This window comes from Pempheris klunzingeri, chromosome 17, assembly GCF_042242105.1.
Source record: "Pempheris klunzingeri isolate RE-2024b chromosome 17, fPemKlu1.hap1, whole genome shotgun sequence".
Classification (NCBI taxonomy): Eukaryota; Metazoa; Chordata; class Actinopteri; order Acropomatiformes; family Pempheridae; genus Pempheris; species Pempheris klunzingeri.
This window is the reverse complement of record NC_092028.1, coordinates 10,725,002-10,750,271: the sequence shown is the minus strand read 5'-3', so window position 1 is coordinate 10,750,271 and position 25,270 is coordinate 10,725,002. Positions and strand designations below refer to the sequence as shown.

The 25,270-nt window shown below is 40.7% G+C and overlaps 1 protein-coding gene across 1 annotated transcript in view; it reads left to right on the top strand.

The window, feature by feature from the left end:
- The window catches only part of LOC139217288 (meiosis inhibitor protein 1), a 49,263-nt gene that overhangs the window by 18,759 nt on the left and 5,234 nt on the right, over positions 1 to 25,270 (top strand). The window contains 15 exon segments of the mRNA XM_070848611.1: positions 1,988 to 2,048; positions 2,716 to 2,813; positions 6,312 to 6,492; positions 7,420 to 7,570; positions 8,328 to 8,513; positions 8,722 to 8,862; positions 9,128 to 9,317; positions 13,216 to 13,332; positions 14,300 to 14,410; positions 15,964 to 16,181; positions 16,500 to 16,584; positions 18,013 to 18,197; positions 21,529 to 21,610; positions 21,994 to 22,100; positions 23,262 to 23,393. Of these exon segments, the coding sequence (XP_070704712.1) occupies positions 1,988 to 2,048; positions 2,716 to 2,813; positions 6,312 to 6,492; positions 7,420 to 7,570; positions 8,328 to 8,513; positions 8,722 to 8,862; positions 9,128 to 9,317; positions 13,216 to 13,332; positions 14,300 to 14,410; positions 15,964 to 16,181; positions 16,500 to 16,584; positions 18,013 to 18,197; positions 21,529 to 21,610; positions 21,994 to 22,100; positions 23,262 to 23,393 (2,045 nt within the window).

Genomic DNA, 25,270 nt, shown 5'->3' with positions numbered 1-25,270 from the left:
AGCATATAATGAGTGCACTGTTGACTTGCTACAACAGAACAAAGTTGGATAGCGTTATGAAATGCAATTCTGATGATGCAGAAATATTCTTTAGGAATATTTTAGAAATATAACATTGATGTTACAATGTACGTGCAGAAATATTACATTTTGTAAAGCTCACTGTAAAATCACAAAACCCTACCAGAATTGTTTTAAATTCTGTCGTGAGTAATATCTTATAGGGTTTGAAATGTCACAAGTTGCTTTTGTTTTTAGAAACCCCTATTGAATATTATAACATATCATGCAGCCTTCATGCCTTTACAATAATCATTGACAAATGTAACATTTAGGCTTCTTTTTTTTCTTAATTTGATGAATAATGGTGATATATAATAATAATAATAATGATAATAGTGAACACATTTCCTTATTTTAAGATGGACAAAGGGTTTCTCTTCAGGTAAACTTAGAAATTTAAAGATAAAGTACTGTTAAACTGTGTTGAGATTCCTCGTGTCAGTAACTGTTAGTAACTGAGATGGCTGTCACAGGGACAGCCCACACAGCTCATGCTTTCGCAGTAGCCCCACCTTTTAAGTCTTGTTACTGCCAACCTTGACATCATATAGCGCCAGCCCATACTCCCATGAAATTGGAGGCCTCTGTGTGTTAAGCCTGCATGTTAATATGAACCATAACCAACTAACCAAACATATTTCTAAACTAGGTGACGGCTTTGTTGATTTGCTTAAGTACCTTGCTGAAAAGACATTCAGTTTAGATATCTAAATTACATAAGAAGCAGAAGCAATTTTCACAATAAAACAGTTCTCTAATCATACAAAGAGCAATAAAGTTGGTGTAATTTCATTATCACATAATGAATTGTATTCTCCTCTGAACATTTGTGGTTCTGTAGTAATGCAATAAATGTAAAGTAATAAACTAAAATCCTCATTTTATGTTGTATGAAATTGTGCCAGAAACAGCAATGCCAACAGCTGATTCTTCTTTCATCAAAAACAGGGCTAAATGGCTGAATGTTGACTTTCATATCACTGTAGGGGGAAAACTAAGCAATCTGTCCAAAACTGGCAGTCCACATGATGATCCTCAATTATTAACAGGCAACTTGTTGCCTCAGGCATCTAGCCTCAGCCAGAGTGGCGTCATTAAAAAGAAGCTTAAGCTTTATATTTATGCTGCGAGCGATTAACAAAGCACAACAGTTTTCTGCAGATATGGCTGAGTGTTACCTTGGCTTGCCTTAGTTACACAGGAGAGTGAGTTAGTAGCTTTATGTAATTAATACTTCCCTCTAATAAGTGAGGCATGCTCTCTCTCACTACAGCACTGAAACAGCCAAGACATTAAATACACCTTTGTGATATAGCTTTTTTCCCTACAGAATTAAAATAGGACTGCTTTCCCATTACCTTCAATGTAGCCAAATGATGAGCTTCCCCCTAAAGGATCGGAGGTAACGCAGTTTGAAAACCAATGCAAGACTAAAATATGAAGTGTGGGGATCATGAACTGAGCCTGGATAATTTGACTGGTTTCTGGCATAATGATGTGACCTCTCTCTCTCTCTCTCTCTCTCTCTCTCTCTCCCTCTCATCCTCTGCATTATCAAATGCCTGTCTACCTTCTTTTCCTCTCAATCTTCCTCTTTCTCCTTCATTTTCTGAGTACTTTTAAACCATTGAACTGTCAAACCCCTGCTGACAACCATGATCTTTTAATGCCCCTTTTCGTTACGTGCTCCTTTTTTGTTCTGAAAAAACAACTGACAATTTATGTCCCGTTTTCAGCTTTCAGTTAATAGACTTACAATACTTAAAATATTTAATTATCTTGTTTTTCTCCTCCGCTTGTGATATTTTATTTCGAAAGGTGTTACATAAATAGAGTTTTTCTATTGCCATCCTTCACCTCTTTCTCATTTCTTTCTGTCTCATCCTACCTTTGTTCTCCGCTCTTCAACTCCTCTTCCTTCCAGCATCCTCTGGTTTCTACAAGCTTGCTCTGGAACACAAAGGGCTCCTCTGTGTGGGAAACAGGTACTGTACAGTGTAACAGTATAACCTGAGGACACTTGCACACATATACACAGAAATTAGCAAAGTATTGTAAGGTGTGTGTGTGTGTGTGTGTTTGTGTTTTTGTGTGGTGGCTCAGAACGTTGAGTTCTTATCATCATTCCCTGTCAGAGCGCATTGAACAATGAGACCGATAACACGACTGAGGCACCTGTCATTTCGGAGTCACTTGTTTTTTTTTCTTCCCAGCAGTATGTCTGTGTCAGAGCAACAGATCTGCAGGTCCGAAGCCTGCTCTGTGTGTGTGCGTGTTTTTCCGTTTTGTCCATGTGAGCATTTGTGCTTCAGTGGGTGTCTGTTTGTGCTTCAGTGTGTGTTAGTGTGGTCATAAATGTGGTTGACTCGATAGGTTTTAGGCCCCCCTGCTCTTAGCTGTAATGAAACTGAAGCCTGTGCTTCATATTTCAAACGACCAAGCTGACGCACATCCTGTCCTGTGTCGCACAATTCACCCTACACCATTGCACCATTGCACCATTACACCATGGAGCTCTATGTATATGCATTGTATGCTGTTTTTGTCTCTTCATGTCTCTTCTTCATTTATTCCTGCACTTCTCCTGTTCTCATTACGCGTTTATTGTCTCTGACTCTAGTGTGTATTTCTCCCTCTTACCAATTATTTCAGGAACCCAAATCTGAATGCATCTTGCTGTGGTTTTCTACAGAAACTCAGCATGTGTCTGCTTTCCCAGTCAGACCCTGCTTCTGGCGCTTACCAGCACGGTATGCAAATATGTGCACACACTCTCACAGAGCTACATGCAGCAGCAGAAAAACGCTGTTGTTCCTGTCAACTTCCAAGCAATGATGTCATGCTACTAGTTACCGGAGACTGTTGAAGAGTTGAACAGAGCAGTTGATACTGTTCAACACTTCAGCTGTTTGTGTTTATGTTTTTTGTGATAGTTGAAATACAACTTTGTGAGTTGCTTTTATCACAATTTTTAGTGTCCACTGAAATGCCCACCTATAAATACCTGTGGAGACACTTTGACTTGACTGACCATTTGTTGTTTGCGTACTGTGTACTGAAATACATTCCCAGCTGAATTTAAACTATAAACTGACAAAATTACATTACTGTATTATACTATACTATATACTGTTTATTATATTAGTATTACTTTTTACTGAAAAAGTCAATAAAGCTACATTTCAGTTTATGCTCAGTTTCTCTTTCACGCTCACACCCCACCCTTCCTTTTCTCTTTATATTGACTTTAAACATCAGCAACATTAAACAAGAATTCAATTCCTAATGCAGGCACCTGTTCTCCTATATTAAGGTAATCCTGTTCAGAAGGAGGATCCGACAAGCTGATGATACCATTTTAGAAACGTGTTTGCAAAGTCACTAAATGATGTGTAGCTTCCCAGGCAGAATGAAATGATGGTACCTAGATGCATGTACTGCAAAACACTTTGAATGTGTGAAATGGCCTTGACTTGAGCACTGAACTGCATTTGCTTGCTGATTGCAAGGGCCTTGTGAAAGAGCTGATGCTAAGTTTCTTCAATGTCAGTGCACATTGTAACAATACACATCCCAACACTCCCAATTATAGGATCCTTGCATCTGATTTTGTGAAATTAAGTGAATGTTATTATTAAAGAGTCAAAAGTAAGAAAACATTTTATTGGAAATTGCATTTGTTCCCAGGAGGCTTTATGTGACATTGAGAAGAGAATTGCGTAAAATACTCCTCTGAGATAATGAGACATAAGACTTGTACCAGCAAGTGTGTGTAGGTGTGCGCGCTTTCATGCATGCTGTGTGTGTATTTGTCTCTGCGTTTGTGGCTGTGAGTAATGAGTTGTGTGGAGCTATACTCCCGTTTGCTGTCTGTCACCATCTTCCTCGCTTTCATCACCTTTATCTGTTTCCGTTTCATTTTCCTTTCTCTCATCTTGATTTTTACCATTCCATGTTATGTGAGATATTTTTCTTGTCCAAAAAGTGACATATTTTTGCTGTTTCTCCTCACTATTTTGTTCTTTACACCCTCTCTGACACTGTTTTGTGGATTGAATTACTTTTTAATGTTGTGGATTTATTGCAACAGGCTTATCGTTTGTACTTTTGTATAGCTGTCTGATAATCATATTTCAATGAGGAATGACTACATTTAAATATTTTCTGACAGGGTGCACAGTAGAGATAAGAAATGTGAAGAGTCTTTGGCAATTACCTCAGTAGTATAGCATGTAACCTAGACACTGATGGTGGTGATGATGTAGTCTGAACGTTGGTGGTGGTAGGATGAAGAGAATGGCCGAGGAACTGGATGGATGTGAAAAGGAGCAGGCCTCTGATGACTCAACCTGGGTGCTTGAAGTGATGAAAACTGGAGGTGAAATGGGGGGTGGAGGAGGGTCTGAACAACAGCTGACGGCAGCAGTGAGGAGAACAGATTCAAAGCTTGTTGATTTTGCTGAAAGAGTAATAAGAAAGAGGGAGAAATGAGAATAAATGTGGCATAGAGATAGTTGCCTTCATTGAATTTGTGCTGAGCTTCATAACAGCAGCGTGAATATTCAAGAAAATGTTGCTCTTTATTATTTTTTGTTGATCAAAACCTAAGCAGGAGGCGACATGTCAATGCGGCCCACTTTGTTGGTCTGTTTGCTGTGTTTCTCCCATCTGTTGTTTCGCGTCTCGTCTTCTTCATCTGTCTGTCCTTGTGTTCCTCTCTCTCCCAGTCCTCCCTTTGAGGCCCCCGTTGAGACATTCTTCTATTCTTCTCTCTGCCTCTGTTTTTGAGTCTCCCCTCGGCTCCCTGAGGGTGACGGCTGCATTGGTGCCTTGTTTTCCTCTGGTTTTCTGAAAAACACCATTTATTTCTTATTGTTTCTCCACAGTAGTCCCCCTAGACCATATTGCTCTCTGCTTTGTCATGGGTTTACAGCCGTCTACAAGTTGGCTGCCTCCCCCTCTGGTTCCTGTTTATATTTATCTCTCCTCCTCTTTCTGTATTTCTTTGACTCCCATTCCCTTCTTTACTTTGTTTCCCCTCTGTCTGATTGGTAGTCTGTCTCCCTACAGACCCTGCTGTGGCTTTATAGTCTGTGTATAGTCATGCATCAGTGACCTATATCCCTGTGCATTCTTTGCCACTCTTTTCTTCGCTCTGCCCCTGCTTTCTTGTGACGCTGCATATGGTGTCGTTTTCGTCCTCACTCCACAATTAAAGTAACATCTTTTTATCCAGACCTGTAAGAACCCACATTGCACAGCACCAATTTCTTTCCGCCGTGTTTCAGTTGCTTTCTCTCCTATTTCTCTTCTCTTCTCTTCCTGTGATGTTTTATCTCAGTTCTTTATAAGCTGCATCTCATTTTCATCCCCCTCTCCGGATCATTCCTTCCTTCGCGCCCCCCCCCTCTCCAGTTCCCTAACGGCAGGCAGCGTCACGGTGCTGATTGTCCTAGTCTTTTAGGTGTTTCAGGAGAAAAAATTCCAGTTTCCCTGCTGTGCTTCATATCTTCATGTCTTTTTTCTCTTTTAACATTTTATGGAGTGCTGCTTATTTACATATATCATTTTCTTTTGCCCCGTGTCCAAGTCTTTCAATCCTCCAGTCATCGAAGACGTGGAAGGCTTTCTCAGCACTGTATCACACTGGTCCTCGTGTCTTTTATCTTCATCCACCTCTCCCTTGCAGTTTCACTTTCCTTCTTACTGTTCCCTTTCATACGGCTGTCATTCCACATGCTTTTTTTCATCTTACCTCATTTATGTGAAAAAAAATTCTTTAACTTTGCAGATATACATAAAATGGCAATTGAATTGGCGCTATATAAATAAAGATTGATTGATTGAAAGATTGTTATAGTAATTAAATAAAGTAGATAAAGTTAAAAGCTGATATTGGCTTTATATTTGGATACAACATAGATACTTTGAAAAGTGTGGAATTGATGTAAACCCAATCGTTTTCAACCCCAGATGATTTATTCATAAACCTCAGCTTTGGCTTTGCTGTAGTTGTAAACACAAAGTGGGTGAGTAATGCTTCTTTGTAAATGAAGCCCAGGGGCCTCTTTTGCTGCGTTTTACTTAATTCCATCCATCTCTTTCCTTCATCCATATTCTTCCCTCTTCCTTGTCTTGTCTGTCACTCTCTGTCTTTCCCTATAACTCCCTAGTGTTCCTGTTTCTAGCATTGATTACTAAACCCTTTTCCTTTCTGTTTCTGGTTTATTTCCCTGCTCATCCCCCAGATGTTGAGGAGGTGGAGAATCTCCTGCTGTACAACCTTCCCTCTCTGTGTTGTCGTCTCTCAGACTGGCCCTCTCTGCTGTGTGAGGCGCCGGGGCTCCAGCTGTGTGAATATAAAGGACCAAGGGCCACTCAGTACTCTCTGCTGATAATGCTACACCTTGCCCTGCAGAGAGGAGACAGGTAATACAGTGCTCACACACAATTTGGATTGGCCACTACATGGCACAGAATAGCATCAAGCAACAAAAGACATGAATAATCACAAGAAAAACACCTTTCAAAACACATTTAAAAAAAAAAAAAAAAATCACAAAGCCCCAGTTTGCTGTAGTGCAGCCCTTCAGAACAGAAAAGGCAACATTAGAGCTGTATCAAAGTAGTCAAATAACCAAAATAACCAAAATTCCACATGATATCTGGTGTCATATCACAGAGTATCAAAGTTATACCAATATATTACCTGGCTCTACCAAGAAACCGGCTGTGGCTGTAGCTCTCTCCCTGCTCCAGCGACACTACTGCGGCCCATTGAGGGTGTTCTTAAGTACATATTTTATGACCTCAGAGATACTTTGGCTTCTATGGAAAGTTTAATCTGTCCTTCTGTGGAACCTCGGCTATGCATTACCCCCCAGGGAAGAGGATGAAAGCCTCTCCCTGCCACTGTGTGGTCTCATCAAGATTAATGGGAGCTGTGGCCAGAGATTTACATAGCGTGGGAGGGCTGAGTGAGTGTGTGTGTGTGTGAGTGTGTGTAGTGTATGTGTACTCAGGGATAGGATGTGTGCATGTCCGTGTGTCGGTATACATTCTAAGTGACTGTGTTTGCGGATATGTGTGTTTTTTGCAAGAGAAAGAGAGATAACAAGTTTGAGACAACATGCCTCTGGAGCACTTTGTGAGTTTGTCCACCTGATTGCCCTCATACTGAGCATGTCTGCTGTGGTGTGTTTTACGTGTGTGTGTGTGTGTGTGTGTGTGCGTGCGTGCGCGCTTTTATACAGTCAAATGTGGATGTTTAGCCACATTTATGTGTGCTTGTAATGTCTTAACTGACTTAATGTCATCATTATTGTGCCTGTGTGTGTGTGTGTGTGTGTGATCCAGGCTCCTCCCAGACCAGACAGTGTTCTCCAGTGTTGTGTGGTTGCTGCAGTCAGTACAGGAGCAGGGCGGCTGTGCCCTGCCTCGCTCTGTGCTCCGCTCTGCCCTCTACCTGCTGGCAATGACACAGGACAAGAGCCCCAGCCTCCAAGGGGTAACACTGATTAGTTAACTGGACAGAAATCAAAACCTTTAACTGTTTTGCTTTGTATCGCTTTGCAGTGTTTAGCAAAACACACATTTGCGGCTGAGTAGTGTGCCTCATTCTGAGATCTTCTATTTTATATTCTGTTCTGTGAATCAACCTAACACTGCCTCTACTATAGGTTTACCAACAAGCAATGCAACATAAAGGTGTCAAGATTAAGGTGTTCAATGTGATGTTCCTCTCGTGCACAGAGAAAGAGGACAGCATGTACTACAGCTAGAGTTCTGTGCTGTGTAATATGGAAACCCTTTATGTTGAAGCCATGGAATATAGTCAAAGAATCAAAGCTTGACAGCTCATATTCATCTTTTGATGCAAAATCCATATTCTGCTGGAGACGATTCAGAAGAAAAAGAATATTAATTATAGCTCACCCTTTTTCTAACGATACACTTTCAACTCTAGAGCTTACTCTAACTCTAAAGCTGTATTTCTCTTTAGTTCAAAGAACATTATGTGGCAAACTTAAGTACATACAGTATATACTTTATGTTGACAATGAATATTAATAAGCAATAGATTACAGGAGGCACCCTGCTGTGGCTGAGGGCTCTCTACCTCCATGGGGTTTAAAAGCAGTGTCACATTTAGGTTGTTAAGAAAATTATTTTCAAAACTGTCATCTTTTTTTGTGTGTTTGTGTGCACTCATTTCAAAAAAGGACTTTTGGCTTTTTCAATCTTTCTTTACCAACCTACTCAAGGCTGCTTTTAACTGCATCAGCAAGGCACTCTCCTCCTGCCAAAGCTTCTCTTCCCTCTACATTCACCATCCTGCACTCCTCCACTTCATCTGTTGCTATCCGGAGCTAACAGAGAAATTTGGGCCCCTGGTCTTGGAACTTTGGTTGACCTGGCAAGCACAGCACGCAGATGCAGAGCAGACCATGGTAAGGGAACAATTGTTTCACTTCAATTGATTCATTATCTCAGATTTGAATGCATTCCTCAATGAATAATTTGACTGAACACACTTAACTCGTTTCACTCACAACAAGTCTCGACAAATAATATCACTCCAACAGAGATCAGTCTGTGTCTTTTAATTCCTTTTGAACAATTGATGAAAAGGTGGTTGGATTTCATCCTTGGGTACAGGCAGACATACAGGAGAAGGGAGAGAAGAGCGAAAGCTGTGAAAGAGCTGCAGATGAGAGGCAGGATCAGGAGCCAGACAAAGAAACTGTAGAGCTGCTGACTCTGATAGAGAAGTACCCTCCTGTCATACTGACCCTCCTGGTAAGAACCAGAGATCCAAGACAGGAGTTTGAATTTAAGAAATTGGCCACGTTAAAGTGAGGATACTTTTAAATGATGTGTTGCTTTGTTTCACGTCCAACTAGAATTATTCATTAAGCCTGAAATAAGAGCTGGGCTTCATAGTTTGTGGAAAGCACATTTTAACCTGCATTGTTGGTGCTTTATGCTGGTAGAAAATGATATTCTAAATTAATCTGTCTTAAATATTATATCTGTTTCTGTTTGACTCCCTGTATGACTACAGGATATGGTTTGCACCAGGGAAGCCCCCCTCGCAGGGCGAGCCCTGGGGGTGCTAGAAGTTCTTTTGAGTGGTCAAAAAGAGTATGAATCTGACTTGTGCACCAGTCTTAGGACAGCCCTCCTTCAGGCATTACAGAGACTTAGCATGGAGAACATGGGCCATGGGCTTGGACAGGGACACACTGCACAAGGTAAGAAACATAAACTAAAACAGAGTATATAGATTTATAGTAGTACCATATAAATACCTGTTGTATCCCCAACAAAAAACAATATATGTTTTGAGGCAGAAGTCTTGCAAAGTTCAATGCGGCTATCCTGGTGCTCAAGTTTATTAAAATAGATGAGGTGAGGTGTTCTGTAATGGAAGATGTCAGAAAAAGTGATGCATTGCAGTGTTAACATTTTATAGAATTTGTTGAATTTCAAAATCATCTCAGGAAAGCATCATGGAGATGTGATGAAACTTATAACAGCGGTTTTAATTTACACTTCTACTAGCAATTCATAGGAAATGCAGAGATGAATCACACAACATGAATCCTTTATGACAGCTTCATTCACCTGCAGCGCAGTGTTGAAGCAGTAATGGATTCATTCATTTGAAATTAATGTGCCTCAATCACAGAGTTGTGAATATATTATGTGCAATTCCATTATGTGTGATTTAAATGGACTGTGCTCTGAACTGCACCCTCTCTCTTGTTGGAGATGATCACATCTACGTAGGATCCAATGTCACACTGCCAATGCATGCACACACGCATTAGAAAATCACATGCACAGACCTGTTCTCCTCATTTAAAACACATTCACTAAAGTGACATCACTTCACAAGGTAACCTCTTCATTGGCCATAAAACTGTCATTTGTTTTTTGTCTTTTGAAGTTGAAGCCTGCACTGTTGTCTATGAAGGATTACTTGCCTCTGCTGTGCTGACACATTACACCCTTTAAGGAGTGACCAGTCATTATTCTTGAGTTTTCGGGTTTTCAAACCTTTTAGCTTAGTCATCCACTGAAGTTCAGACCCAGGAATGCTCGCTAATATCTTAATAGCTCTCTCAGTCTTAGGGCTACATAATCCTCGGCTGCAGCTATACATTCAGTTTCCTCTCACAAAAGAATATCACCCATTTTTGCAAAGATTTTTTTTCATCATTCACAATTGTGTATCCAGATTAATGCCAACTGATTTTGTTTGACGCCAAGTTATATCTCATTAAAGTGCTCAAACATTTAATTATAGTTGACAGATTGAGGTAAATGTTGCTGTTTACTCCCTTTAGTTTATGTTTCACTATGCAGCAGACCGTGTTTTATTTTCTAACTGCCTGAATCTTACGTATTAAAACTTTTATTGAAATTGCCTCTTCCCTTCTCAAAGCAAGCCCATACACAAACACACACACACACACATATACATACATTCACAGGTTTACCCAGTGGGCTCCCGCACTGTGAGATGTAATAGAACAAATTTACCGTGACAGTCTTTTTTTCCCCCCACACAGCAAACACTGAAAGAGTTACTTAATTAAGTCTCTACTTTATAAACAGCCAGCAGCAGCAGCCACACCTGGGCTGTTAAATCTCTGATCTCCATTGACTTGAAAGCTATCGCTAGTTAAATGTCTCTCCACAGAAATGGCACGACACAGTGTGCCTCACACTCTGTACACCAAAGATTTGATGAGATGAAGACATTACAAGAGAACCATTTACAACTCAAGGTTACTGTGGCCACTGGAAATACATAGAGTTCATTTGTCAGACCTTTTGATACTTAAGATACCAATTTTCATTTAATTAAATAATGCAAGCTCGTTAATTCTGTGTTGTTTTACCACAAAATAAAATATAGCATAAATGTTATGAAACGATGTAGGTGAACAAATTATACAGGGATTTAAATGACATGAAAATAACAGCTGCCATACACAGCAGTAAAACATCTATAAAATATTGTTCATGGATTTATAGATCAATTTGGCACGACTTGAATTTGCAACATAATGGAAAGCACTTAGCTTAAGTATTCTCACATATTGGATCATTTGAAAGAATACCTATGTGGATTTATGTTCGTCGGGTCGTTCTCCCCGGCAGCATGTTCTTTCTGATGGTTAAAACAAAGTTACACACGGGTTGGATTATATAATTATTCATTGTCTTATTCAAGGGCACCTTTGAAACACATGAAAGGTTGTGTTGAATAGAACTGCCAAAGAACAGCTGGTCAAGAATGCTTAACACAGCCTGAAATACTACTATGTTCTAGTTAGTTATGGTTATAGTTATGCATTATGGTTAGTTAATATGTAGTAAATGTGGCATGTGGTAGTGCTCTTTCTTTTAACTGTCCTGCCAGGCTAACTTGGTTTTAACTGAATGTAATCACAAAGTCTCTCGAGAAACTTGGTTGTTTTTAAATTGGATTGAAATGGCAAAGTAGTTCCCAGAACACTGTCACTTCTGATTAATGTTGGAAGGGAAGAACCATTAATCCTCTGTTAAAACGAATTCTCCCAACATCCTTTGTCAGGACAGACGGTGGGAAATGAGATACTTGTTTATCTAGATGGCTCTACCGAATTAAGCGTATAGTATTGATTTTGTTTCAACAGACAGTAGTATCAGTGTGCATAAGGTTGCTATCGCACACAGATTTTATGGTCTTATATATGTTTGAGAGAGGGAAACTCTATTAGATTGGTGCCGTCTTTGTTTTAATTGTATTAATCCAAAAATTCTGTATTTCAGATAGCATAAATTAAGCAAAGACGGGCCAGGGGAACATTGACTTCCATAGAAGCCTATTGTGTTTTTTTGATAATGTACAGTAACCTATTTGTTACAGACGCAGATGCCTTTAAATATACAGAACAGTTCTGCTTCCTGTTAATTGTCTGCTCCAGAGTCTATTGAGCTGTCAGACATCAGACATAAGTCTTCTTACAATTAATTACAGTTTCCTCTGAATCGATAATGTGACACCAGCTTAAGCAGTTTAGTAAATCTATAATACCGTGTGATCATGCCATCATCACGCATGTTTGGTTGGTTTGGATCTTGTGAAATCAAATGCACAAATAAAGTAGGGCATGAACACTTTCAGTCTTATGGGTTCGATCTCCAGTGTATTACATGCACACACGTCTGGTGCTGTGAAGCGCTTTTGGTAGAGGTGTCTGCCAGATGGTGTTATTATGACTGTATACTTGACCAGGTTAATGAGCTCAGCTGAAGGGCACAACACCATTGTGTCAGCTGGGGATTCAGAAACTGTTGCCGTGGTTAGCCTCTGCCTGCCTTTCTGCTCATCTTAGGCCCTGTGGGGATTACAGACCGTTATCTGTGCACGTGTTCCAGTTCAGCCCACCATAATTTGCATTAATATATACTTTATATTAGCCTCTAATGCGGCGGCATCCTAAGGGGAGACATTTTAATGTTCTGCACTACAGGGGTGAAAGAAGAATGTAGATGACTATTCTGCCTGATCTTCCTCCAGTCTCCTTCCTGTTAGAGTACTCTTGCACTTTGTCTCCTTTTACTCCCTCTTCACGCTTCCTCTCTCCTTTCTCTTTTTTGTCTTTTTTTTCATTCTTAACCCTCTCTGGGTTCAGATCCAGAATATTGTTATTTCAAGTGTGGATAGTAATTTGTAATATTTCCTATCAAGATGTGGTGACTACTTCTTCTTCTTGCCCCCTTTTGATAATAACTGTGCTCCAGCCATCCCTTGTTGGTACACCAGGACGTCATGGAGTTAATATATATTCGAGTCACAAAGTCATTCTCACTTGTTTAAGAAATTCCTTGTCACAGTTTGAACAGTGTTTGTTTGAGCATTGTTTTGGCTTTCGTCTACTCTGGGAACATCAGGTGTCAGACTAAGTAATGAGGCGAAGTGAAATGCTAATTCAGGCTTTTCAGGCAGTCTGTTACCTGCGTGCCACTCCCTCATCTTTCCCTCTCTCACACCAACATACAGTTATCTCTCTTTACCTACACAGCACTTTCACTGTGTGTGTGTGTTTACATATATGCACGTTTAGATATGTCATTCTTTGTTTCTGGGTTTAGCAGTGAACTCACTCCCTCTGGTGCTGAAGCTGCTTTGTGTGACACAGGCCAGTGACCCGCCTTCATCTTCCTCCTATAGCAAGATGGACGGAGTGCATTTCAAGCTGCTGTACCACGGTGAGGTCAAAAGGTGTTGCTGGCAGTCATACTGAGTGTAGCTCTCCTTGCCACAGCCCTCATTTATTTGCATATAAATACACACAGTTCCTATAATGCTAATAATAATAATCCTTTATTTCCCCCATGGGGATCAATAAAGGATTATTATTATTATTACTATTACATTGTTTTCATTACTCTGTGTAGTCTAACACCTTACATTAGAGGCGGATTCAATAAAATGCTTGCTACATTACAGGCACACGCACACATTGTTTTTCCTCATATTGACACTCATATGTGCTGTAACAATACAGGCACACAACACATTCAGGCTACTCACTAAACCAAGCACTTGCATACTATATTACAGACACATAATAATCTAGTAGCAGCACTAAGACATACTGTATCTCTCTGTGCAACACATTGTTGGTTATGCTGCTGAGTTCTGCGCACCTATCTCTGCATTCACCTGTATTCCCTAAGTAGAGGCTTTGCTCTTTGATTTAATATCATCACACCTACTCAAAGGAGTGCAGCATCTGCCAATGAACAGGCTCTTCAGAAATGTACTAGACATGTCTGGCAGATTAGAACTCTACGCTCATCATGATTAGAATCAAATTTGCTTTTGCCTTAATGTCGACACTCCTCATCCCTCTTTCACGCCTCTGTACCACTTAGTTTTTGTCTTTTTACTGCACTAAGGAATCCCATTCTGTGTTGGTAGTTATACTGTCTAGCCTGTCATCTTTGACATTTTCACTGGCAGATCAGATTAATTCAGTATTTACCAGCTGGTGGGAGACATGACGTGACAGGCAGTAAATGGCGAGACACATCCTGTTACATTCTATCAGTCTGTCACATCATTTCTCAATGTTTCTCTTGAATGAAATGTTTATTAAATGCATTTGAGAGCACTGTATATAAACTATTAGACAAGTGAGCTGTCAGACTTGAATGTGTGTATGTGTGTCAGTGAGTAATATAGCAGGGCGGTTGAAGCCTAACAGCACAGGGAGCCTTCTACCTGCCCTAAGTTACCTGTACTGCTACCTGGGTCTGGCCCCTGCACACTGCACTGACAGAGGTGAGACACACTCTTCCTGTCTCTCTGTCTTCACATGTGTTTTACTCTCTCCCTCCACTGACATTGCATCTTTCATACACTGCCCGTTTCCCCTCTACCTCAGCATGTTTCTATCCCCCTCTCTCTTGCACTTTATTTCAACTTCTCTATTGCACTGTTTTGATAGAGGTGAGATGCTGACCGTGACAAGAATGTACCTCTGAGAAAGAAAATAATAAGCATGCAAGCTGTCACCCACTGTATATCTTTACAAAATGGCACACAGGCTGTGGCTCTGTCCTGCACATAGTCTGAGACACACAACATAAAGTTATGCTGTCAAGTGTGAGAGCTTCTCACACATTTGCACAAAAGCACGACAACCACACGTGGTTGTGTTGTCACCCTGCTAAACCTAAATATCTGACAAAACCACACATGCACACAGCCCCACAGTAACGTGATCTATCTATCGCTCTACCTATGTTCAGAGATCTCACCCACACAGAAAGGCACACACAATGTCAGCAGGATGGGCAATTTATTCAGTTTAGTTTTAGTTTTTGCAAATGATTAAAAAATAATAAGAAGGGGGATTCTAACAGATGGGGTCTCCTAAAGGTTTTATTAGTCTCTGTTAAAACAAAAAAATCTCTTCAATGCAATGCAAAATTAGAATCAGTGATCAAAAAAATAGAAGAAATTACTCCTCTTCATAAATATGATATATGATGGAATAATTATAGTGTGCTGCCATCAACAGTAGGGTTCAAGCCATGTTACACTGCGTCGTAACGAAAGACAGCAATTATTTGACATGACGTATTGATTGGCATATACTTAATTACAAGCTAAATGATTTACAGCAAGTACATGGAAAAAAAACAACTCAGCAGAGGTCAGCAATGAGCTGGTTTGTTATTACTAAGGTGAGCAAGGATATCATTGGGAAGCAAAGCTCATAGCAATTACCATAGCATTACTTTACTGCTTCTGCAGCAGCCTACCTACATGAGCCATCTGCTTCTTCATCACTAGTGAGCTTACTGATGCAAGTTGCTTCAGCCTCAGGCTCGATGGTCTTTCAACTGGTTGTGAGGATGACAGAAACAGTAACACATTCCTTTCTCAATGCAAGATTTGGATATTCTATCTTGAAATAATGTACTTGCAATTAACCTGGCTGGCTGATTATATACTGAATCTAACCCCAATGTTATGAAAATTATTTCGTCTTTATTGTCACTGATTCCACAACTAAATTTCGTAATGTATTTTAAGTCAAATCATAAGATTTGTTCAGCATGCACTTGGTCAAGGCCTGTGTGTGTACATGTTATTGTGCCTCAATCAGTGTTAAGTTCAATAATTTGTTCCAAATTCTTCACAGGTGCCACAGAAAAGTGCAAGTGTGAATCTGTTTGTGTGTGTTTGTATAGTTGTGGGTGGGTGCCTGCAGCACGTCACCATGCAGTCATCCAGGCCAACTGCTATTCACACACACACATACACACACTGGCATACAAGCACAGATCCTATCAAAGTGTGATGACATAGTGCCTTATCCTCTCCAGCTGTCTCCATGCTGCTCTCCAACAGTGGACTGATGGACCAGCTGCAGACAGTCCTTTCCTCCTCCTCCTCCTCCTCCTCCTCCTCCTCCTCCTCCTCCTCCTCCTCCTCCTCTGCTCCATTCCTCTCACCATCAGCCTGTCCTCCTTCGGCCCTGCTGTGCTGCAGCCATCTACTCCTGTCCTCCCTCATTACCTTGCAACGTGTTCACTCCGCTCAGGTACACACCACAGCTCAGCTTTGGTTTTATCACAACTTCAGGATAGAACTTAGCACAGTCAAGGGCAAGACACAGAAGAGTCAAATGGAGCATAGATTCAGATGTGGGCACAGAATACAAAACATCAATTGGTTTTTGTTCGATACATATCGCAGTAAAACTGTGGTATAGAACAATCCACTTTCTTTTCTGCTCCCTGCTCGCACTGCAGGGATGATACATTGTTACTTGCAATGAGATATTTGCTCCTAATCTTGTTATTCTTCTGATTCTCCCGTCTCTTCCTTGTTATTTCTCTCTCTTTTTCTATTATTTAAGGTCCATAAAAGCATCAGTTGGAGTCTGGACACAGCTGTGCAGCAACTCCTTGTACAGAAAAGAAACACAGATAATCTTTTACTGGGTAACAAGAGTTTTATTTGATGAGTGTTTTTGAAAGACGTCTGTCCTTGCAGATAGCAGATATCAAAACCCAGCAGTGCTATGCTTAAAGCGAGTGAGTGTAACCTAAGAATACTAAAAATGATTTTCACATGACGCGAGATGAAGTCCTTATCTCAGATGTATGTATGTGTGAACAGCTCATGTTTTCCAATTCGTTTGTCACAGTTTTGTGTATTCTTGCAATCTCATCTCACCTTCATCCTCTGTTATTTTCTACTCTCTAATTTTCTGCTACTCGATTTTACACTGTCCAGTGCAATTGCAGACACACTAGAGGGTGTGTAAAGCCAAAATATCTTAGTACATGTCAGCAGAGTTTGGTAGAGAGTATCAGGAACCCCTGATTATTCCAGCAACTGTCCATATACTGTGCAAACCTCAGGATACACTAATGTAGTTCACTTCTGTTTGGTTTACATGGACTCCTGCACAGGTAAAGTGACTGTTTGTCAATGGTTTATTCTCACTGGAGTTAACCAAACCCCGGGCATGAATTTCACACACTTTAATTAGATTAAGTGGCCCACATCCTGCAGCACTACTCGGAGACAGATCATCCCTGCCGCTCCTGTGTCTCTGTGTGTCAGCTGGATAAGTAGCCTGTCAGGGTTGCTGTGATGTATCGCTCTGCCCACCTATCTCCCTTTCTTTCTCTCTCTCTCTTTACTACTTCACTCAACCTGCCTGTCTCTCTTTTCTGTCTCTTTAAAGCTTCCCATTCTACCCTTCTTTTTCTATTGAATCATCCATCCGTCTCTCTGTCTACGTCTGTGCTAGGTCTCTCCTCCCTTTTCTTCTGCTGCCACTAATTGAGTCCTACCTCCCTCAGAGAGCTCTAATCTCAATGTACATGCCGTAAGTGCAATTCAAATGTCTGGCAGCTCTCAGTTTGGATCCCACTGCGTTTTAGCAATCATTTTGGCCTTGTCTCTCTCATTATCTCCATCACTACTTTGGTCCCACATTCTTGCTGACCTTCCTTCAATCCCGTCTCTCACTGCCTCACACACACTCTACAATTGGCTCTGACATCTTTAACTTCTTGCCTTCCCTATCTGTCACATATTAATTCAAAAATTGCCCTCAATTCTTTTCAACTGTTACTCTGCCTCCCCTCTGTGCTACTATTCCCTCTGCTACCTTTTTCTGCTTTTACCAACTTTTTCTATTTTAAACCTTCACTTCCCACTGTATGCTCACTCACTCCCCTCTGTTCTACCATGCACCTGTTTCTCCTGTGGCCTTTCCCTCTACATTTGTCTGCTCTCTCCTCTTTCTCTTACTCGCCTGTGTGTTTAAGCATTCCAGCTCCACCTAATTCCCTTTGGTTTTCCAGCCTTTTATCAGTCCTTCTTGCTTCCCTCCCTCTCTGACCTTCTCTTTCCAGTCAGCTACCTGAGGTTGCTGCAGGCTCTCCTTGATGTTGACCTGGTATCAGCAGTGGTGTGTGTGAGCACCAGTTCCGGCTTGGTCGGATCCAGACCCCTGGGGGTCGAAGACGGTGCTTTATACCCACTTGGCTTCAGAGGGGCTCAGTGCCTCTCAACTGCTATCAGTGGACTTCTTTTGCAGGTAGTAATACATTTCAATATATGTATGTGCGTCTCCGTCTGGGTGTGCGTTTATGTCTGTACAAGTAGGTGCATGTAGGCATAAAAAAGGAAACTGAAGAGGAGACGTCGGGCAAATTAAATTATTATTCGGTTGTGTTTGACCATTATAGGGGAAATATTATGCTTTTTATGATTGTCTCTCATTTCTAAACTTTTATGATGCTATGTTGAGTATAGTTCCAAAACTTGAGGTGAACTTAAAATGCTCCCTGAAAGATAAAAGCTGAGGTATGTTTTTTTACAGTAATAGAGGATGTATAACTCTGCTGCAATAATTACTTCTGACAAGTAATACATTTACGCCCAACATTGAGTAAGGAAAGTTCAAATCAAACTGTGATACTAAGCAAATGATTTCATCAGCACATATTTTGGGCTAATTTGGCTTGAGCTTGGTAAAATTTGTACATTTAATATGCATGCCAAATAATGCATTCACCCCTTAAACTCAGTAGAGCATATGATAGGAATCAAATGGTGTTATCAGCACATACTTTATTTGATCGACTTTGACTTGACAGAGTGAACACAACATTTTATCCATATCACATAATCTCATTTAAGTGTCAGAAAAGCTATGCTTTAAACAAATCAATAAAGCCAGCAAAAAGAAATGAGAAATTGAGAGATTAATTAAGATAACTTTGCAAGTTTCAGTCCAATTATATTAAGGAAATTCTGCTACCACTGAGTTTGATAAAACACTGATGACTAAATGTTCATAAACTACATATATCAGATCATTTATCACTACTGACCTAACAAAACAAATCATAGCATTTTTAAACAGTAGTTTGCCTCAGACATCTTTACAATGTGCAGTAGCTTTTGCTTTAGCTGTGCTCACTCCTGCGAGGGGCCTGCAGTTCTCAGGCATTACACCTGAAACATGAACTAAAATTGACTGTAAAGAGGTGCTGCATTGACAGTATGAGAAAAATAATGCGTTTTCCAAACATCAATATATGTTAAGAATTTCTAGTAGACGCATGAATAAAAATATGATCTTAAAAATGAGCATAATATGTACCCTTCAAACTAACAGCCAACTTGTAAATATTGGACAGATGCCCTAGTTGTTTTTGCTGTTGAATCATCTTATGTGCAATATGGATTTTGTGTCAAGAGATGCACTTGAGTTTACTTCAGGGACTGCCAAAGTAATACATGTGATACATAATAGAATGACACATATATCCAGAGCAATCTCAGGTGACTTCAAAATATTATTACTTGTAGCTGACATATTGACTTTGGTTGCTTATTAGGAAAGACATAGGCTGGTGTCCTACAAGCGTTCAATGAAACTATATGGTTCAAAATATGAGTGTTCCAATACATAGAATAAGGCAATAGAGCCTCGATCACACGGTTTATGAGCAATCTTATCAATAAATGTCTGCAGTGCACTGAACTACTAAATATGTATATACTTACACAGGACTTTGATTTTACAGTTGTTTCAACCTGTAAAATTCTTTATAATCAAAGCAGTGCTCCAGCATCACAACACACAGAGACTCCACTGTTCATAAACATGAAGTATTAAAATGCTCTATCACACAATCAGATATATTGGCTGCTACCTTTACTGCCATCAGTTAATGGTCAGATTTGAATAGTCACTAAGTAAAAAGTGCAGTTTTTCTGTATGACTGAAGTTAGTTTGAATGTATCACAAGGTTTGTAAGACTTAGCACCAATATGAGGAGTAGCAGTGTCCATAAATGCAGTAAGACGCATGTTGAATCCAGCTCACTTCTAAAACTCATTAGCCATTAAATAGATGTGTTCATATTTTCATTCAGGCCCTGGCATGTGTATACTGTTGCATATAATGAGAAAATTGTGATACGAGTCACGTGTATGAAGAATGGTCAATATAACTTTCACAGTGGCAGGTCATTAAAACTTTGCAGCCAAGACAGTCACACATTTGTTAAAACTGATGGTTTTGATAATCAGAATGCTGCCGCCATTGCCAGGAGCGAGAGGTAATCAAAATATTTGAACCGGAAAAAAGGCGTCAAAGCTGTTGAGCATGGTTATATAGAGGCCTGCGACGTATTTGAATGGGTTAATCAAATAACCTGGAAAAGGCTCCAGCTAATAAAACATGATACCACTGGGCTCATTTTGATGCTCATTTGCATGCAAAATAGAACCATGATGTGAAACTCAGCTTTTCCAGTACACTAACCAATATTACAGCATTTGGCCATAATAATGATGTAATAAATTTGAAGAAGCCAACCAGCTTTAAAGTTCATTAGTAATGCTTTGATTGTGAGAAGTAAACAAAATGGTAATATAAATATTTGCACAAGAGAATATTACATTTTTGAATTTGACAGTCCAAAGATAACATGGATGAACTATGAGAGAATATTATGCCTGTTGTAGGTATTTTTTATCCACTGCCTATGCTGCAGCATCCCATCCTCTGGTTCCACACCAGTGGCATTTCTTCTCTGAACCGAGCTTCAGCTTTATGGTCCAGTGCTCTGTAGTCTGCTTTTGAGCAGCTGTTATGGATAACAGTTCCCTGCTCCCCTCATCTTTCCTTTGTTTTGTTCTCTTTTCCCCTTGATGCTCTGGTTTGGTGGCAGCAGGAAACACTGCAACTCTAGAGTTCCTTCCCTCTCCTCCTCTTCCTCTGTATTTTCCCCTCCTCTTTCTTGACTCTGCTCTCCTCTTTCTCCTCACTGTCTGTCCCTCACCGCTCTCATTTTACCCTCTCCTTTCATCTTCGTCTCCTCATCTGCTCTCTTCTCATCTGTCCTTTCTCTTACCCCTATCCACTTCACCTCATCCCCTCCTACTCATCCTCTTGACTCCTTTCTTCTCCTATCCCCTCCTCTTTGCCTCAGGATTAGGGTGTAACTATCCACTGTCGTCTATATACCCGCCTGGCCTACTTCAGTATTTTTGGACATTACAGAGTGCTCACTTCCAGCACCGCCACTGTGGGAGAGACATGCATTATTAAAACCTCACTCAGTCGCTCTCTCTGGTGTTCCCTTGTTCTCCTCTTTGTTTCTGGCTGCATCTCTGTCCATTAATGAGCATGTGCCTGTGGGAGTTGGTGTGTGTGGTCCATGTCTGTTTCCTGTGCATCTATTGTGGTGTTTGTGTCCATTTCAGTGCACAGGCAGATGTCACATTCTAGGGACTTGCAATGATATGACATTTCAGAGTTGTTTCAGAGATGTTCTTTTCTGCTTCCCATTTTATTTTTTACTCGACTTCTCTCTTTCGTGTTTCACCCTATCCTGTCTCTTCCTCCTCAGAAGCACGAGCTGTTGCTCAGAGCCTCTGTCAACTGTCTAAGCTCCCTGCTGGGCTTCCTTCAGAGGAAGAGTCCCACTACAGGTACAATAGATACAGAGAGACAGTTAGAGAAAGAGTGAGTGTAGGTTATCTGTGCATGTGCATGCACTCACAGAGACTAATGCAATGTATGTGTTTGAGAAAAAAATAATAGCTGTATTCTCAAAGTATGGTGAAGTGTGCATGTGTGTCTCATTATAGTTTTTCTTGTTAAGTCCAACACTGCATGCATGCATGTTTGTTTTGCTTTTTTACATGCCTGCTGTATGTCTTGATTGGCTTTTGGGTAGTTTTCAGGCATTAACTGTCTTCGGTAATTGCTCCAGGAGGAATAGAGCAAAATTAAACGTAACTGATCTGAGATAGGCATCTTGTCTTGTTATTTTTCTCCCCCTGGGTTTGTTTTCTTTGTGTCTGTGTGTTAGCAAAGTACGTGGTGTGTCAGCCATGGAGTCGATTCCTCCTGTACTGCCTGCTCAGCTCAGGAGAGAGCTGCCTTCTGCACCCTGCCTTTCTCAGATTCATGACACTTGTGAGATGTTTTACACACGCACACAAACACACACACACACCACTCAAATAAAGTAAAATTTCTTGGGCATGGTTCTGAGCAGTAATAAATATTTTATATGTAAAGTATTAAAAGTTAATGATGGTAATGAAAACATGGAAGTGGTAGAAGTATTTGGATGATACAAGTAATGAGAGTGAATACAGTACAGTAGTATGCAGGCTGACACAGTACAACACAAGGTAAGACACATTGTTACCATACTTTGTGCTGTGAACTGACGCTCGAAACACTACATTTTCTTTTATTATGCTTTGAAATCAGGGGACCAACTACTGGTCAGCTGTAACTGATGGAGCAGCTCATCACATCCAAAATTCCAAACAGCACTTAACAGATTTTGTCTATAGTTTGGGGATTTGGGGATTTTCGAATGTTTGAAATGTGGTAGCAGATTTAATTGACTTCTCCGTCGACCATAATATCAAATTACTTCAAAGAGATAACATGTAAAGGATAACATCTTTATTGTTGTCTTTAATGTTGTTCTTTACGCTTTCCTCACTTCTCTTTTTTTCACTCTCCTCACTCTGACTCATGTGTTTGTTATCTCCACCAGGTGTTAGCCTGGAGGGGAACATGTGTTTAGCTGTGTGCGTGTGTGTCAGATCTGTATATACGGCTAATCTTGCATACTACCGGACCGATCGGCCTAATATTTTTGTTCACATCCATGTCTGTATGCTGAAGGATCTAAATTTTTTAAAAGCCTATTTTGTTAACTTTTTATACTGTCATTGACTGCTGACCCTCTACTCCTCTTAACCAGCCAGTAAGGGCCGCAAATCATCAACAAGTGCTTCAGTTTGATAGCGAAAGGTATTTCCATCAATTGGCTGGGCTAAAAACGAGCTTTATCTAATCTGTTGTAGGTCACATTTTGACCTTTGTCGTAGCTCTGAAACTCCAAACCCAACACACACACACAACATGATATGACATGAATAAATCCCTGTTTCTGTTATCTTTGATACTATTTAGCAATGCCCTCCTCAGTTGGGCTTTAGTTTAGATAGGGTTATTGTTAGGCAGAGATTTGCACTTTACCAAGTGCCCTTTTCTTGTAAATGACTGTATATGATTGTACATTTATCTGTGTGTCTGTGTTTGTGTCCTCTGCAGCTTCTGCAGCACGGCAGTACAGCAGTGCCGTGGGAGCCTGACCTGCTCCAGGTGATGGACGTAGTGGAGAGGAAAGGCATGAAGGAGCTCAGTGAGGACACTGCACAGGCCCTCAGGCTGCTCCTCACACAGGTACACCTCTACATGGAGTGCACACACATGCACGCTCACAGCACACACCCACAGAGAAAATAATGTAGGACGCACTTTGAGAACATTGTGGGGATTCACGCAGAGATGGACGTTTATCCTGCTTTTACCCATGAATATCTACAGCTCTTGAATGAATGAATTAAAAAAGTAGTTAGAGTTCATATAAAGTTCAGTATCAATCAGGATTACGCAGTATTTATATTACTCTGAAATTTTTATTTATTTCCTGGAAAGTACACCACTGGAAGCAAAATACAGAGACAGCATGGGGAAGACCTGGTTTGTCTATACAATTAAAATAGCAGGACAGAAGCACTGTAGTAGCAAAATGCTGACATTTACACCAACAGTGAGGGACTTAATCATACAAATGGTTGACTGAGAGGTGTAGTTTAACACTGCAATTGCAAAGACTAATGCAAAGGGTAAGGTCAGAGGTCACCAATTACAGTGGGGCAAAAAAGTATTTAGTCAGCCACCAATTGTGCAAGTTCTCCCACTTAAAAAGATGAGAGGCCTGTAATTTTCATCATAGGTACACTTCAACTATGAGAGACAAAATGAGAAAAAAAAAATCCAGAAAATCACATTGTCTGATTTTTTAAGAATTTATTTGCAAATTATGGTGGAAAATAAGTATTTGGTCAATAACAAAAGTTCATCTCAATACTTTGTCATATACCCTTTGTTGGCAATGACAGAGGTCAAACGTTTTCTGTAAGTCTTCACAAGGTTTTTACACACTGTTGCTGGTATTTTGGCCCATTCCTCCATGCAGATCTCCTCTAGAGCAGTGATGTTTTGGGGCTGTCGCCGGGCAACACGGACTTTCAACTCCCTCCAAAGATTTTCTATGGGGTTGAGATCTGGAGACTGGCTAGGCCACTCCAGGACCTTGAAATGCTTCTTACGAAGCCACTCCTTCGTTGCCCGGGCGGTGTGTTTGGGATCACTGTCATGCTGAAAGACCCAGCCACGTTTCATCTTCAATGCCCTTGCTGATGGAAGGAGGTTTTCACTCAAAATCTCACGATACATGGCCCCATTCATTCTTTCCTTTACACGGATCAGTCGTCCTGGTCCCTTTGCAGAAAAACAGCCCCAAAGCATGATGTTTCCACCCCCATGCTTCACAGTAGGTATGGTGTTCTTTGGATGCAACTCAGCATTCTTTCTCCTCCAAACACAACAAGTTGAGTTTTTACCAAAAAGTCCTATTTTGGTTTCATCCGACCATATGACATTCTCCCAATCCTCTTCTGGATCATCCAAATGCTCTCTAGCAAACTTCAGACGGGCCTGGACGTGTACTGGCTTAAGCAGGGGGACACGTCTGGCACTGCAGGATTTGAGTCCCTGGCGGCGTAGTGTGTTACTGATGGTAGCCTTTGTTACTTTGGTCCCAGCTCTCTGCAGGTCATTCACTAGGTCCCCCCGTGTGGTTCTGGGATTTTTGCTCACCGTTCTTGTGATCATTTTGACCCCACGGGGTGAGATCTTGCGTGGAGCCCCAGATCGAGGGAGATTATCAGTGGTCTTGTATGTCTTCCATTTTCTAATAATTGCTCCCACAGTTGATTTCTTCACACCAAGCTGCTTACCTATTGCAGATTCAGTCTTCCCAGCCTGGTGCAGGTCTACAATTTTGTTTCTGGTGTCCTTTGACAGCTCTTTGGTCTTGGCCATAGTGAAGTTTGGAGTGTGACTGTTTGAGGTTGTGGACAGGTGTCTTTTATACTGATAACGAGTTCAAACAGGTGTCGTTAATACAGGTAACGAGTGGAGGACAGAGGAGCATCTTAAAGAAGAAGTTACAGGTCTGTGAGAGCCAGAAATCTTGCTTGTTTGTAGGTGAC